The 15332-nt window shown below is 36.6% G+C and overlaps 1 protein-coding gene across 2 annotated transcripts in view; it reads left to right on the forward strand.

Annotated features, from left to right (window-relative positions):
• LOC150086861 (urocanate hydratase-like) overlaps positions 1-15332 on the forward strand; it is a 379529-nt gene that overhangs the window by 292575 nt on the left and 71622 nt on the right. For both annotated transcript variants that reach the window (XM_090371633.1, XM_090371634.1), the window contains exon 18: positions 3611-3710. In XM_090371633.1, the coding sequence (XP_090227759.1) occupies positions 3611-3710 (100 nt within the window). The remainder of the gene's footprint in view (positions 1-3610; positions 3711-15332) is intronic.

Consider the following 15332-nt stretch of genomic DNA (forward strand, 5'->3'; position numbering starts at 1 on the left):
AGAGCTGCTGGAACGAGTACAGAGAAGGGCAACAAGATTAGTGAATGGAACAAAGGGTTGCTCTTACGAAGAAAGGCTTAAGTTTTGCAAATTACAGAGCCTGGAGACTAGGCATCGCCGAGGTGATCTGATAGAGGTGTACAAGGCTTTGAATGGCTTGAGCATGCTCAATGCCGATGGAATTCTTCCTCTTGCTCAGAATAATCACCTGAGAGGGCATAAATTCAAATTGAAGAAGGACGGATGTCGGATAGATGTGCGGAAATTCGCCTTTAGCGAGCGGGCAGTTGGTTTGTGGAATAGACTTCCATCGCTTGTTGTTGAAGTTGATAGCCTAAACAAATTTAAGGCTCAGCTGGACAGGTATTTCGAACGAATTGAGGGGTGAAATGGGAGTAGTGGTTGTTTTTTTTTTTTTTTTTTTTTTTTTCTTTTTTTTTTGGCTGATGCTGAATAAGCTTGCTTTCTTGCATCATATGCCTCTACTAATGCTAATGCTAATGCTAAGTTGAAGCTGTTAGTGTAGAGCAAGGTTCTCAAACTGGAAGGTGGAATGCAATGTGCTATCATCAGCAGAACTATGAATAGGATTTCCAGTCAATGGAAGAAAGTCATTAATATACAAGAGAAAAGAGTGGGAGAAAGAACTGAACCTTGGGGAACACCACCATTAGTGGAGAAATTAGAAGACAGAGTCATATACAATCACCTGCAGTGACCTATCAGAGAGAAAACTAGATACAATTACAAAAAACAGTTGGCAAACCATAAAATAGAAGCTCATTTAGAAGACCTTTATGCCAAACACTATCCTTTGAAATGTTGAGTAACTGCTTGAAGAAAACAATCAGCATGCTTTAGTTTCACCAACCTTTTCCATTGAATTTGTCCATAGATGGGTAACATAAGCCAAAATATCACCAGTGGATTGACACTGACAGAATCCATGTTGGCAATAGTTGATCAGATGGACGTTTTCAAGACAGTTTAAGAGTTGGCAATCAATTGATTTCTTCATTATTTTTTAGAATGAGTACAAGTAATTGTAATATCACCAGTGGATTGACACCAGTGGATTGACACTGACAGAATCCATGTTGGCAATAGTTGATCAGATGGACGTTTTCAAGACAGTTTAAGAGTTGGCAATCAATTGATTTCTTCATTATTTTTTAGAATGAGTACAAGTAATTGTAATGGGACAATAAATGGATTGGAGGGATTTTTCACCCTTTTTAGAAACTAGCTGAATATGATAAAATTTCTAAGAAGGAAAAACACATTTGGAATAAGAAAGTGAAAAATGGCAACACAGAACAGGAGAAAGTTCAGGAGCATATACCATCAGGATCAGGAGCTTTCTTATCATCAAGATTGATCAAAATACTTCTGATATCCTTTTGACTGTAGACCACAGGAGGCAATTGATTGGAGTGTACTGGGAATGGTGGGAAGTGGTTTATGGAGATCATCAATACACGAGTCGGAAGAAAAATACGATGCTAGCAGGTCAGCTTTATCTTTGGCTGAAGTTGCAATAGAACCATCTGGTTTTGATAGAGTTTGGGAATGGATATGGACAAATGTTGCCTTGGCAAGAGACCAGAATGTTCAGCTAACATTTGGACAAGAAGCAAGTTTCTACTCTTGGCCTTTTCAAAATCTAATTTGGACTGATTAATAACTACTTTACAATTGTTGTGAACTTTGGTGTAGACAGAAAATGAACCAGGAAATTTGGAAACAAGCCAATTACGATATGCAACATTCTCTTGAATAGCCTTAGCACATTCAATGGAAACTAAGGTATAGATAAAAGATGAGATTTTAAGATGGAGCGCAGAATAAAGGATTCCATCCCTAGAAGAATAATTTCACTGACACGATCTGAGCAAACTTTGACATCAGAAGAGTTGAAACAGTTATCCGACCAGTGAAAGAAGAAAAGAAATCTCACAGATCATCACATTTTGCATTCTTGTAATGCCAAACAATGCGAGGTTGCGAATGACCATGACTGAAAGGCTCCATTGGAATCAGTCATATATATATATATATATATATTTTTTTTTTGTGTATCTTATGAAGAGCAATCCCCTAAATGTTAGTTCATCTCCACCTTGGTATACTGTAATGATATACACAACTTTGTAAAATGGTCAGAAATTAATGTAGTACTATGTTTGCTTGTTGAAGCATTTTCTGTATCTCCGAAATGGCATGTGTTTAGTTTTTTCTGGCCACTTTGCTACTAAGAAGGCTGCTTTCCAGTGCCTGTTTATGCTGCAAGGAGGTGGGACACAGCTATACATATACTGTCCTGATGGATTAAATCCTGCACCCATAAGTGGTAGTAGTAGTGCAATTTTTATGGGTGCCAGTGAATCCTAATCAAAGGATTATATCCCATACCATTGCAGCTCAATTACTATTACCAACAGGACAATCCCTTTATGAGGCTGGACAGGACTTCTCCAGCCTCATAAAGAGAGGTTAGCTTAAAAAAAAAAAAATTAATAAAGAATTGGATCATCAATGCAGCAACAAAGAAGTACTCAAAGTCAGGAACATTAGGATTCGGGACCTGCTGTATTCTAATGTTCCTCAATGAACCACTGGAACTTGGAAAAATAGAAGTTGCTTTAGCAATGGTCAGGTGGTTATGCTAATCTAGAAAAAATGATGAAACATCAGAGCTTAGGAGGATGAAGTAATAACCCAAGGATTTCACTGATGAAAATTCCATTAATAATTACAGACTTTGAAGGGCAGCAATATTTGTAGGCAGTACAAGCAAGGAGAGGTTTTTTTTGAACAAACAGAAGTAACATAACCCTGAAATGCTTGAAAGTTTTGATGGGCAGAAAGCAATTGAGCTTCTGTTCCTGTAGAATAATTGGTAGCAAGAGATATAAGTGATTGACAGAGGTCAGCATGTACAGAATGGTTACAGAGTATAAGGGGAGAGTCCTGACATTCATTGCAAAAATGAGATGTAGAATTAGATATTTTGAACTAATGCAATTTGGCAATTAGGTAGTATGATGCATCCCATCAAAATAAAGGAAGTATGAAATCCAGAATGAAACCACTTTCTGATATTTTTGTCAGTGGCAAAAGAAACATTAGCTATAAATCTTTTGGTGATTAATTCCTTATTGGTAGCAAGCCATCTGTTTTGCCAGTGAGCAGTTAATATACTCCAGCACCTAGATTTTTCCAGCTTAAGATCATTATTAGTGTCAGTAGTGATGTCTGGAACAGAAGAGGTATTCCACAAATGATGTAAAAAAATATCCCTCTGAAAACTAGATGGAAATACACTGGAATGAAGCAAGAAATGACTTTTAAGGCTGTGGAAGTGAGATAATAGTCATTATTAAAGTCTACTTTATTCCTCAGGTAGAAAAATGACTTCAAAGTAGCTGCATCGACCTGTATAATATGAATCTGTGAGTGAGTAATTGTTGAAATAGGTGACAGTTGTACAGGACTTGTTACAAGTGCAATACACAACTTTTGATGTGTGTATATATATATATATGTTTGTTTTATCATGTAATTTTTATTTTTTATCCATGAAATATGCTACATTCATAAATCATAATAGGCACCAGTAGTGGTAAGCAGGGATCATCATGATGTTAGTGCCACAGATAGTCCTTTCAGAGAAACATCCAATATTTATGATGGATCAGCATTCACGGCAGGTAAGAAACATCAATCCTAGCTATCTATATCTAATGGGAAATTTTTGCAGTATTAGTTTCAATAAAACAAACTTGAATAAAAAAAATATGAGAATTATACTGAAATGATGAACCTGAATCCATGATGTGTAGGAAAAATAACTAAGCAATAGGAAAAATTCTGGCAATTGTCTTAATAATAATAATAATTATGAAGTATATATATGTAAAATAGGCAATGTGAGCAACGTTGTCAACATTTATAAAATAAGCTTAAATAAGAATAGGAAAATTATCAAAAAAAAAAAAAAAACCAGGGAATTGGTCCAATTAATAATAATTAAATACCAAATTAAATTATTTTAAGAGTACTGGAGCTGTTGCTCACACCCATATTGTGTGTTTGTCTATAGGGCGGGGGGAAGAGAGAGAGAGAGTGTGCATGTTCACAGGCCAGTTTGCATGTTGTGTGGACTGAAAAATCCAGAATAACTTAACTGCTCCTACACTTAAGATCAGCTTACTAAGCCTTGATTTTTTGAGGAATTTAAAGAAATTACTATTTTCATTGATTGGAATTAGACCCAAACCTCTTAAAATGAGGTGGCAGACAGTGTTGGCTAAGCTATCATGGAGAATATTTAGAGAAAGCTCACATTGTGCCATATCATTTTCATCCATAATTAGTAATGGCAAAATAATACAAGTAAGCAAGCTTATAAAGCATCAGCCAAAAAAAAAAAAAAAAACTTCATTTGCCCATCCTTTTTAATCATTGTCTAATCCTTCTGTATAATAATTTGTCTAATCCTTCTTTATAATAATTTGTCTAATTCTTTAAATTTATTCAAATTTCCTATTCTGCATCCATCCTTTATTCAGTTTATGTTCACTTATTGTGAGAAAGTAAATAAACCATCAGCACTTTGAGCAATCAAGATAGATCACTCGAGCTTGAACTTTAGATATCATCTTTACTATTTTAGTTGGCAGCTATTATTACAAATAAACTAGCAGAAAATTATGAATTAACAATTTAAACAATCAACTGTGCTTACTTGTATCATTCAGACTGCAAATAAAAATAAAAAAAAATCCTTTTCCTGTTGAAAATGATCATAACTGAGCATCGTTTTTAATGGGAAAAGCATATTTAGCTTATTATCAGTAGTACACTTTATAATCTTTTTAATTGATTTTAGCTGGCATTTATGTAATTCATTTTTTTTTCTAATTGTTAAAACACATCTGTTAACTGCCTGTATTATCTGTAATTAGCATTAGTAGGTGTATGATGCAAGAAAGCAAGCTTATACAGATCAAAAAAAAAAAAAAAAAGAAGCATCCAGTTGACATGGGTGAACAGTGCAATGTTAAGTCTGTTTGGTGTGACATAAACACTGGGGAAGGGAAAATGAGAGTAGGAGTGTGTTATAGGCCTAATGATTATGATGAGTACAATAAACAGTTGTGCAGAGAAATAGTGGGCCAGTAAATCAGAATTCTTGTAATGGGGAATTTTAACTTTCCAGATATTGACTGGAACTTGTGGGTTGGTCACTCACACACTAGTCAGACTTTTGTGGATTTATTGGAGGATTGTTTTCTACAGAAAACATGTTCAAGAGGCAAACAGAGAGAGAGTAATACTCTTGATCTGATTATCAGCAGTGATTATTCATGCATTAAGAATTTGCATTTAAAGGAACCACTAGGTGACAGTGATCACAGGGATTTATTTAAAGATGTAACTACCATCAAGGGTAAAGGGAAGGGTTTTTTGCTTTCATAAAGGTGACTACAGTGTTCTCAGACAGTTTTTAAATTCTATACAGTGGGATCAACTGATGATGTTACCAACAGTGAATTCTGAATGGGAAGCCTTCAGGGATTTAATCTTGGGGGCTACTATGCTTTTCATACCAACTAAGAAATACTGTTCAAGGTTCATACCTAAATAGATCTCTGATGAATTAATGAAGCTTGTGGCAGAGAAGAAAAATTCAAGGGTTGCATATAAATTATCAGGCAACACAGAAGCCTACAGCAGATATAAGCTAGTTTGTAATCAAGTCACAAAGGAGATTAGGCAGGCAAAGGCAGATTACAAAAAATCATTGGCAAATGATGCAAAGAAAAACAGCGAAGAGATCTTTACTTATGTAAACTTTAGAAGGAAGGGGATGAATCAGATTGGTCCACTTGACATAGATGGTTTGATTCCTATTGATGATCCTGCTCAAGTAGCTGATAAACTGAATGAGTATTTTGCATCTACATTCACACATGAGGAGTTATTCAAGGAGAGGAATGCCAGAAGTTTATCAAACTCTAACAGGGAGCTAAGTGATTTTTTAATAACTAAGAGCAAAGTGGAGGAGAAATTGTTGAAGTTAAACATAAAAAAGGCACCAGGGGTGGATGGAATCTATCCAGTTATATTGAAGGAGGCAGCAAGGGATGTTAGCAAAGCCATAATTATGAGAGCATCCTTAGATCCAGGGGAGGTCCCCATGGACTGGAGATGTGCAAATGTATCCCCAATTGACAAAGGGGATTCAAAGGGTGACACAAATAATTATAAACTTGTTAGTTTAACTTGTTCTGGGGAAAATAATGGCGTCACTGGTTAAAGAGTGACACAGGATCACCTGGACAAGACTGCAATAATACAGACACAGCTTTGGTTTGTTAAGGGGTAGTCTTGTCTTACCAATTTGATTGGATTCTATGATGTGGTCACAAAGGAACTGGAAAAAAATAATTTTGATGTCATATATTTGAATTTCAGGAAAGCTTTTCATACTGTTGCATATGGAAGACTACTGTACAAATTGGAGCAGAATGGCATTAAGGGCAAGTTGTTACAATGGATAAAAGGATGGTTGAATGGAAGAAGACAGAGAGTAGTAATCAATGGACACTTCGTGGACTAATGTTATTATTGGAGTCTCCCGGGGTTCGGTGTTGGGGCTCATTGTTGTTTTGTATATTATCAGTGATATTGATGAAGGTATATCAGGCTTAATGTCGAAGTTTACAGATAATAAAAGGTTGGCAGGGTTGTTAATGACAGTAAGGACAGTATGCTACTGCAACAGGATCTAGAAAAGTTGAGCAAATGGGATAAGAAATGGCAACTGAAGTTTAACATTGACAAATGAAAAGTATTACATATGGGTAGCAGTAATTCCAGAATAACATACCAACTGTGTGGTACTATACTCAGGCTCGTGGAGAATGAAAAGGACCTGGGGGGTAATTGTGCAGTGAGAATGGAAGTTTTCTGACCTGTGCAAACAGGCTGCAAGAGTAGCTAATGGTGTCTTGCTAGCAGAGATAAGGAGGTGATTATCTTTTGTATAAGGCAATGGTCAGGCCACACCTTGAGTACTGCATACAGGGCTGGAGGCCTCATATTAGGAAGGTTGCAGAGTTGCTAGAACGAGTACAGAGAAGGGCAACAAGATTGGTGAGGGGAACGATGTGGTCCTCTTACGAAGAAAGGCTTGATTTCTGAAAATTGTAGTGACTGGAGACTAGGCACCTGCAAGGTGATCTGATTGAGGTATATATGAAGCCATGAATAGTTTGAGCAAGCTCAATGCTGATGGCACCTCCGTAGCCAGGTGGGAAGGAGCAGCAGTGTGTAGCACACGCTTCTTGATTAGACCGGGGTTCGAGCTCGTCACCACCAAATACAGAGGATGCGGAAAGGTCAGGGAATGACCACCGCATATCCGGAGCAATATGGCCTTAGTTGCTAATGCTCCTAAAAACCAAATAACTAACTAACTCAATGCTAATGGGATTTTTCCTCTTGCTCAGATTGTGAACCTGAGGGGGCATAAACTCAAATTAAGGAAAGACAATTGTAGAATAGATGTGCAGAAATTTTCCTTTAGTCAACGTGTAATTGATTGCTGGAACAAAGTTTCATCTTTTGTTGTGGAAGTTGATAGCTTAAATAAATTCAAGGAAGCAAATGAATGGATGAAATGGGAAGTGTTTTGTTTTTTTTTGGCTGATGCTGTAAAATTTGCTTTCTTGCATCATATGCCTGTGCTAATGCTAATAGTGCCTGGTCTACTGACTGCAAAACTGGTGTCGTATTTGGTGGCAAAAAAATTATTTTAACATTAAATTTTAACAAAAATATTATTTTAACAAAAGACAGCAAAAAGGAGGAGCAACAAAACCACTGTCTGTAATGTCAGTGTGGTAACTGCTTTATGTTATGAGTCAATAAGATGCTGTTGTCTGCCTGAACAAACAAATCCGTGCACTGTAGTACTGTATTGTATAGCTAGGCGCGTGGTTTGAAATGCTGTATTTATAAATTTTTAGCATTTATTTGTGGCAATTAATCTTAATATTTTCAATTTTGTTGATACATGAAAGAAAAAAAAAAGTTGTAAACCCGGGAACTCATAAAGCAAAAACTGCCTGTATTTGTAGTATGGACAGTGTAAACTAATTAATGCTGGTTTGTAATATAGTTTTACTTTTTATATGTAAGCCCCTCTGTATTTTGCTGTTTCAAGGTATTGCTTATTTTCAAAAATAAATGAATTTATTTATTCATTTATACCATATGTTTGATATGGTGTAAATGAATAATATTTATGTCTGATATATCTGCATTTACATTACACTTTCACTTTTTGTATACTCCTGTGGCCTCTGACCTATTGTTCAGGATTAAAATAGAAAATTGATTTATTTATGAGATTAAAAGCTAATGTGCTTTATAAATCTGAAAGTTAAATTAAAACAAAGCTTTTGGTTTTGTTTTAGTATCATTTTGGCAGTCTGAAGCATGGCACTGCTCTGATTTATGCATTCTCAATTTTCATAGTTCTAGTGGAACAGTAATTTGTAGAAAGTGGTGAAGTAGAAGAAGAGCTGAAAGTGGTGAAGGCATGGCTATCTATTAGCTCTGAGATAGCATTAGCAGGCTCAACAATAAAGTATGATAGTGAAGGATAAAGTGTTCCTCCCTCTCAAACACCATTTTCCCACTCCATTTTTTTGATCAAGAGTTTGTTTTCTTCCTTAAGCTGTTTTATTTGAGAACTATGGCTCATCAACTCTGAGCCATAGTTCTTCTCAAATAAAACAGCTGCTGCTGCTGCTACTACCATCGGGAACAAAGCAATAACACTCACATGGTTTTGGAAAAGCTATAACATCCTTATGGCAGTAAGAAACATCACTACAGTGTGGAAAGATATCGAGATATCAATCCACTATGACTGGTTGTTGGAGAAAACTTTGCCCACAGTTTGTTCATGACTGATGATTTCCAAGAAATGCAAGAAAATGTTATAGTGAATTTTAGTCATGGCAAACACCTTAAACTGGAAGTGGATACTGAAGATGTGAATGAGTTGCCGGAGTCTCATAAGGAAGACTTCACAAAAGACAATGATGATAAAGTTGATTTGATTGCTTGCAACTCAATTTGATTGAGTTGCAGGGACAAATGCAAATTTGAAGAAAGGAATGATAATGATGATAAAATCTCCAGTTTCTCTTCAAAGAGCCTGAACTTCAAAGTTTAATCATGAGGTTGGAGGAGATGATAGGAGTTGCAGAGGATTCCATTCCCAATGTTGAAAGAAGCAGCAATGTTGTCAGAAGCCTTTGTGATATTCCCTTTACAATACAGTTCTTTATGATGAAAAGAAGGCAACATGACAGCTTTCTTTGAATGAATTTTTTAAACAAGAGATTAATTTATCAGATATGTATATTAATCCTATCTTTTTATATTTCATTTAAAAAAAATAAAATTATTCATGTTTAGGAATATACCTTGGTAAATTATAAGTTTATTTGGTGGCAAATTAATGTTCAGTTGGCATTACCTTCGTAGAGTTTTCCAAAAATGCATATGTATATATATAGGTAACCTTCATATAACATGGTAGTTTGGTTCATACAAAATATCATGTAATGCCAAACCGTGTCATACAGGACTAAGAACCAGTACAAAAGGGAGTTACGTTCCAAAAGCTAACGAAAATACACCTTTTTTTTATAATTATCGGAAACTTTATTTTTATAATAGTAATAATTGAACAAATGTCTTACCTTACAAACTGTGATACATATATGTCAGATAATGTTCCATTTAATTTTCTTCCTCATCTTCGCTGCTAAGCACAATCAAATGAGAATGTTTTCCATTGCAGAATATCTTCACCTTCTGAACTTTCTTCTGCAGCATCTAGATTTCATGTACCTTCTGCTCTCTTTAAAAAATCAGTAATCTGGGTTTGTTTGCTTTTGCTTGATAGAGCTTTGTAAATTTTTTTTTCTTGATATGGAAGTAAACATTTTTGAAACTCACTTTTGAACTTTGTGCTTCTTTCAGTCGAAGGATTTGCATTCAAAAAATAAGATTCTAATTGCTCGGCTAAGTTTATGCCTTCCCATATGCTTTTTAGTGTAAAATTTGAACTTCATATTTTAATCTGTGCTATCATCCTCTGAATTTATTTGGTTTACTTCCAATGCCATTTCTGTCAAATCTGCTTTGCCACCCTCTTTTTCTACCAGTAATTCTTGAACATCTTCAGTAGTCATATCATCAAAACCTTCCCCTCCTACCAACTTAGCAAGTTCCTACTATCGCACTGATTCCATTTTCTGCCGGTTTGACCCTATTTCCTGAATGAATTGACTCCAGCCATACATTTTTCCAACACGCATTTAATGTTGACGGTTTTACTTCTTTGATCGATAAAGCTATGATTCCAATACAGTCCACAATTGAGAAATGTTTCCATGCCTCCATCACTTCAATAGATTTGGAATCAATTTTTTTCCAAAATCCATTGAAACAATTTTCTGATGTAATGAGTTTTAAAAGATAGATATAACGCCTTTATGTAATGGAAGGGGAAACACATTTCACCATAATAATGTGAAATGGAAGGGGAAACACATTTCATGTAATGGAAGGGGAAACACATTTCACCATAATAATGTGAAAACCGACAGAATTCGAGCTATCGGTACTATAGCAAATGCAAGCAGATTAAGTTTGCTACCCATTTATAATTAGATTGCACGAACAGAAAAGCCCAATAAAACGGAAAGTGCAAATTGTTTTTGTTTCATGGTAGTGTGACCTCTAGAAATGTGCTTTAGAAAAATATCACAAAGGCAATAATGACTAGAGAGTCAACAGCAGGGATTCACAAAAAAGAATGGAAACGTTGAAAAATTACATCCAACATAATAGCAGGGTTTTCCCAGCACAAAAGCTCAAAAATACCATGTTATGCGAGATTTCCCGCAATTCTCAAACTATATTAGATTGAAACCTTGTTGTATAAGTACCATGTTGCAGCAATCCTCCCACAACACGGTACTTGTTGTATAAGTACCATGTTGCAGCAATCCTCCAACAACACGGTACTTGTTGTATAAGTACCATGTTGCAGCAATCCTCCCACAACACGGTACTTGTTGTATAAGTACCGTGTTGTGGAAGGATTGCTGCAATTCTCAACCTGTGTTAGAGCAAAACCGCATTGTAGAAGGACCGTGTTATACGGGGTTGCCTATATATGTGTGTGTGTGTGTGTGTGTGTGTGTTATTTGTGAGGTTTTTGTATAAGTAATTCTTCAAATAGACCTCTGGAGTTGAGAATGTTCATGTTCATAATGACTGCAATGATACTACACCAACCACTATAAACTTTTATTAAAATAAAATAAATTAAAATGTTAATAATAAGATAAAATAAGTAAAATGAATAGTATAATTTTAAGCCAGATAAAACTGATAAAATAAGATACACTGTCTGTACAATAAAATAAAGTATATACAATAAAGTAACACAATGCAGATCATAGGATAAAAGCTATGAAACACCGAAGCTTTAAGAGGCATCCGCCTCCTTTATCAACAGTAAAGCTTAACGTACAGTACAGCCTTAACTATCAGCAGTCTCACAGTTCACAGCATGCGTTTCCACAGGAGCATGGACAGTACTCTCCATATGTACACTGGAACCAGAAATGGCTTGGGAGCATGCCAGGTGGAACCATTCATCCCATACAATAACCACAGCTTTGAAGAGGGAATGAATGCAGACTCCCCTGTCTCTATTAATAGTGTTACATTCAGAGGAGCAAATTTGCAAGCTCTCGAGCTACTTGCAGTCCCAAAATCTGTGTGACCAGTCAACGATAACAGCTTTGTCAGGAGATACTTGATGGTTCTCCTCCCCAAAATGCTCTGCCACAGCAGATTTCCCATAATCTGCGGTCTTTATCGCACTGATATGCTCCCCATACGGTCTTAAAACCGATGCTTTGTTCCACCAGCATAACATTCCCTGCAATCTGGGCATTTTATCTTGTATACGACCCCACTTACACATTCCATACGTATAGGGTCCTTAACCTTTGATACAACTGTGTGCAACCTCTGCCCTGGTAGCTGCACACAGCATGTCTGACAATCGCGCAACACCCGAATTATACGCTCAGTTAAGCCAGGATAATAGGGAATGTATGCAGTGGGTGTAAATGGCTCCCTACATCTATGCCCTGATTCTTGGATACATTTATCTATGACCCTTTGGGGGTACTTTGCCCCGATTCTTGGATACATTTATCTATGACCCTTTGGGGGTAGCTGCATTTTCTGAGATCTGCTGTGACACATTTAATTTCTTCTTTTCTATCCTCGGAGGTGCTGCAATGGGACCCAGTAATGCCCTAACGACGCTATTCTTGTGATGGTTGGCTTGTGCCGTATTGTAATGTGTGTATTCGCCCCGGCACATGGGTTTCCTATACACACTGGTTTTTACTCTAGGGCTCTCCCTATGTACCAATACATCCTGGAAAGGGAGGGTGTACCCTCTACTTCCACCTCCGAGGTGAACTGAATAAGCGGGGAGCACTTCATCTTCTCTCCCCCTCTGAATAATTGCCAATGTATCGAACGTATGAACAACATATCGTTTCCATGCATGCATGGGGAGAACAGACCCATCAAAAATCCTGGACTTGAGCTTCTCCATAGCTAAATTTGCTATGACAACACTAATAAGGGAGCCCATCACTGCACCGTGAACCTGCTTATATATTGTGGTTTGAAATACCATGGTGATACCGGAGAGACACAGCTTCACCCCACTACAAATATCCTCCACACTTATTGGAGTCCTATCCCTTAGGTATTATCTTTCTCTAATGCCACATGTTCACATTTCACCCCATAATCGATAGGAATACATGTAAACAAGGATACCACATCAAATGACACCATGGTCTCACCCTCTTCTATAACTTGATCACTTACAAATAGTACAAACTCTCCACTATCCCTGATAGTAAAATTGGAACGTCCAACAATAGGAGAAATTAGTCTGGCTAAGAACCTGGTCAAAGCATGTGTAGGGCTGCCTATAAATGACACAGTCGGCCTAAGTGGAACCCCCACCTTATGAATCTTTGGTAGGCCATAGAACCTAGATAGTTGGCATCCTATGGCATGCAGTGTCCAATAAACCTCTTTAGAAATCTTCTCAGCCTTCAACCAATCTTAAAAGTCTTGTTTACCTGCTGTTTCAATCCCACCAACGGATTCCTATGAGTAACCTTGTATGTCGTTCTACATTCAAAAGTTCCAAGGATTTGTTACAATACTCCTCTTTGTCAAGGATCACCGTTGACCTCCCTTTATCCGTGGGCAAAACCACGATGCTGTTGTCTTGTCTCAGCTCCTTAAGCACCTTCCTCTGACTAATGCCAAGATTGGAGGGAGCTACCCGAGCCTGACTCAGAATCGCCAAGGTTCTTGTACGGATCTCATTAGCTACGACCGCTCGTAATTTACTTACAGCTCTTTCATTGCCCATAGCCACTTCCACTATTGGCAGATTTGGAGGGATCACTACAAACTTCATACCTAGGTTTAAAACCCCCTCTTGTTCTTTAGTTAATTGCTTGCTGCTCAAATTACATATAAAGTTACAGGTCATATTCCCATTCCTAACATTACGTTCGGCCATGGCCTCCTCCATTAATCTATTGAACTTACCCACTTGCCTTTGTCTGTAAATATCTGAAATTCATGCTGCTTTTGCCAAAGTGGGGTGGACATATGTTCAGGGATATTACTAACACGGACGGGAAATTGCACTCCTGGATAACCTGAGCACCAGCTTTATATTCTTCAATCATATACTGTTCACTTTCCTACAACTGAAATTCTTCCACACTCTGAGTATTAGTGTAATATGAGGGTAGAAATGTCTATTTCTATCCTAATTACCTTCCTCCCATTAGCTAAACAGCCAGACAATGACTTTTAACTATAATGTACATTTATATATAAATGTATGTATGTATTAATAATTTATTACTTTTTTAAATGTTGGTTTTTTAAAATACTGTTCTCAGTACCTTCAAAATTGCTATTTACACTTTCATTTTTGAAGTATTACATTCCTGTCTTCCATGTATCTATTTGTTTATTATACATATCTCCATTAAAATTTCTGATATAGATATGCTTTCTCCTTGTCAATGCTTCGTTAGCGTATCTCTATATACTTAAACGACTATAGAGGTCACTAATTATCAATTTTTCGCAGCTCTCTTTCAAGTCAACTTCATCACTATAAATTAATGAGCTCTAAGAACTGTCCACATATACTATTGCTTTATTTACAGCTATCATCTCAACCGTATATGTTCACACTGTCATTTCTCTCTTCTTTTTGCTACTACACACTACTTGAATATTCCAGGTATCATTTTGTATGCTTTTTAGCAACCTGTTACGTTTCCACATTTAGATCTCAGCCATTTTCTGCTCTTATTTTCAACTTCCCTCTATGCATGCATTTGGTAGTTTCTTTTTTCATACTAATACTCACATAGCCAGGGTCCTTACTAAAAGGATGGGCTTTGCGATGCTAGCTTACCCAGTACCTATAATTTCTTTTCTTAACTTTTATCTTTATACTTTCTACCTCTACCTTTTCCCATTCGTAAAGCTATTAGTACAATATGAGAGCGATACGAATGTTCCTACTATCCTTAATCTCTTGCTATTTTTGCCTTTATCTAATTCAGATACACTTTTAACCCTTCCCTATCCTCAATTCACCCCCCAACCTTTTACCATTTGCAAGCTATAAATTCTACAAATTATATCCACCTAACTTCTATTTGCATTTGCTACCTGAATCTGAACTTACAATATACAACTAGTTTTAATTATTTTATACAACATACACTGTGTTGGGACTCCTTGTCCATACTTTATTATTATTATTAGCCATATGGTGCAAGGAAGCCTGAGGCTTATGCTGCACCGGCCAAAAAAAAAAATTTCCCTATTACCCTAAGTGTGTGTGTGTGTGTGTGAGAGAGAGAGAGAAGTAGAAAGGAATCACCAAGAAAGAAAATAATGATGATATCCAGCTCAGGACCCTGAGTGTGCCAAGCCCATACTCACCAGATGTGAGCCCCTGGGGGGGTCTTTGTGGGAGTTATAATAGTTTCAATCCCACTAAATTTATTATTAAAATTTCTTCTCTTTCACATTTATGGACAAGTATAGAAATGCAATCCTCGATGCATGATCAGGTGTAGTCCCCTGAAGAA

The sequence above is a fragment of the Mastigoproctus giganteus genome, chromosome 4, assembly GCF_048544385.1.
Source record: "Mastigoproctus giganteus isolate SK-2022 chromosome 4, ASM4854438v1, whole genome shotgun sequence".
Taxonomy (NCBI): Eukaryota; Metazoa; Arthropoda; class Arachnida; order Uropygi; family Thelyphonidae; genus Mastigoproctus; species Mastigoproctus giganteus.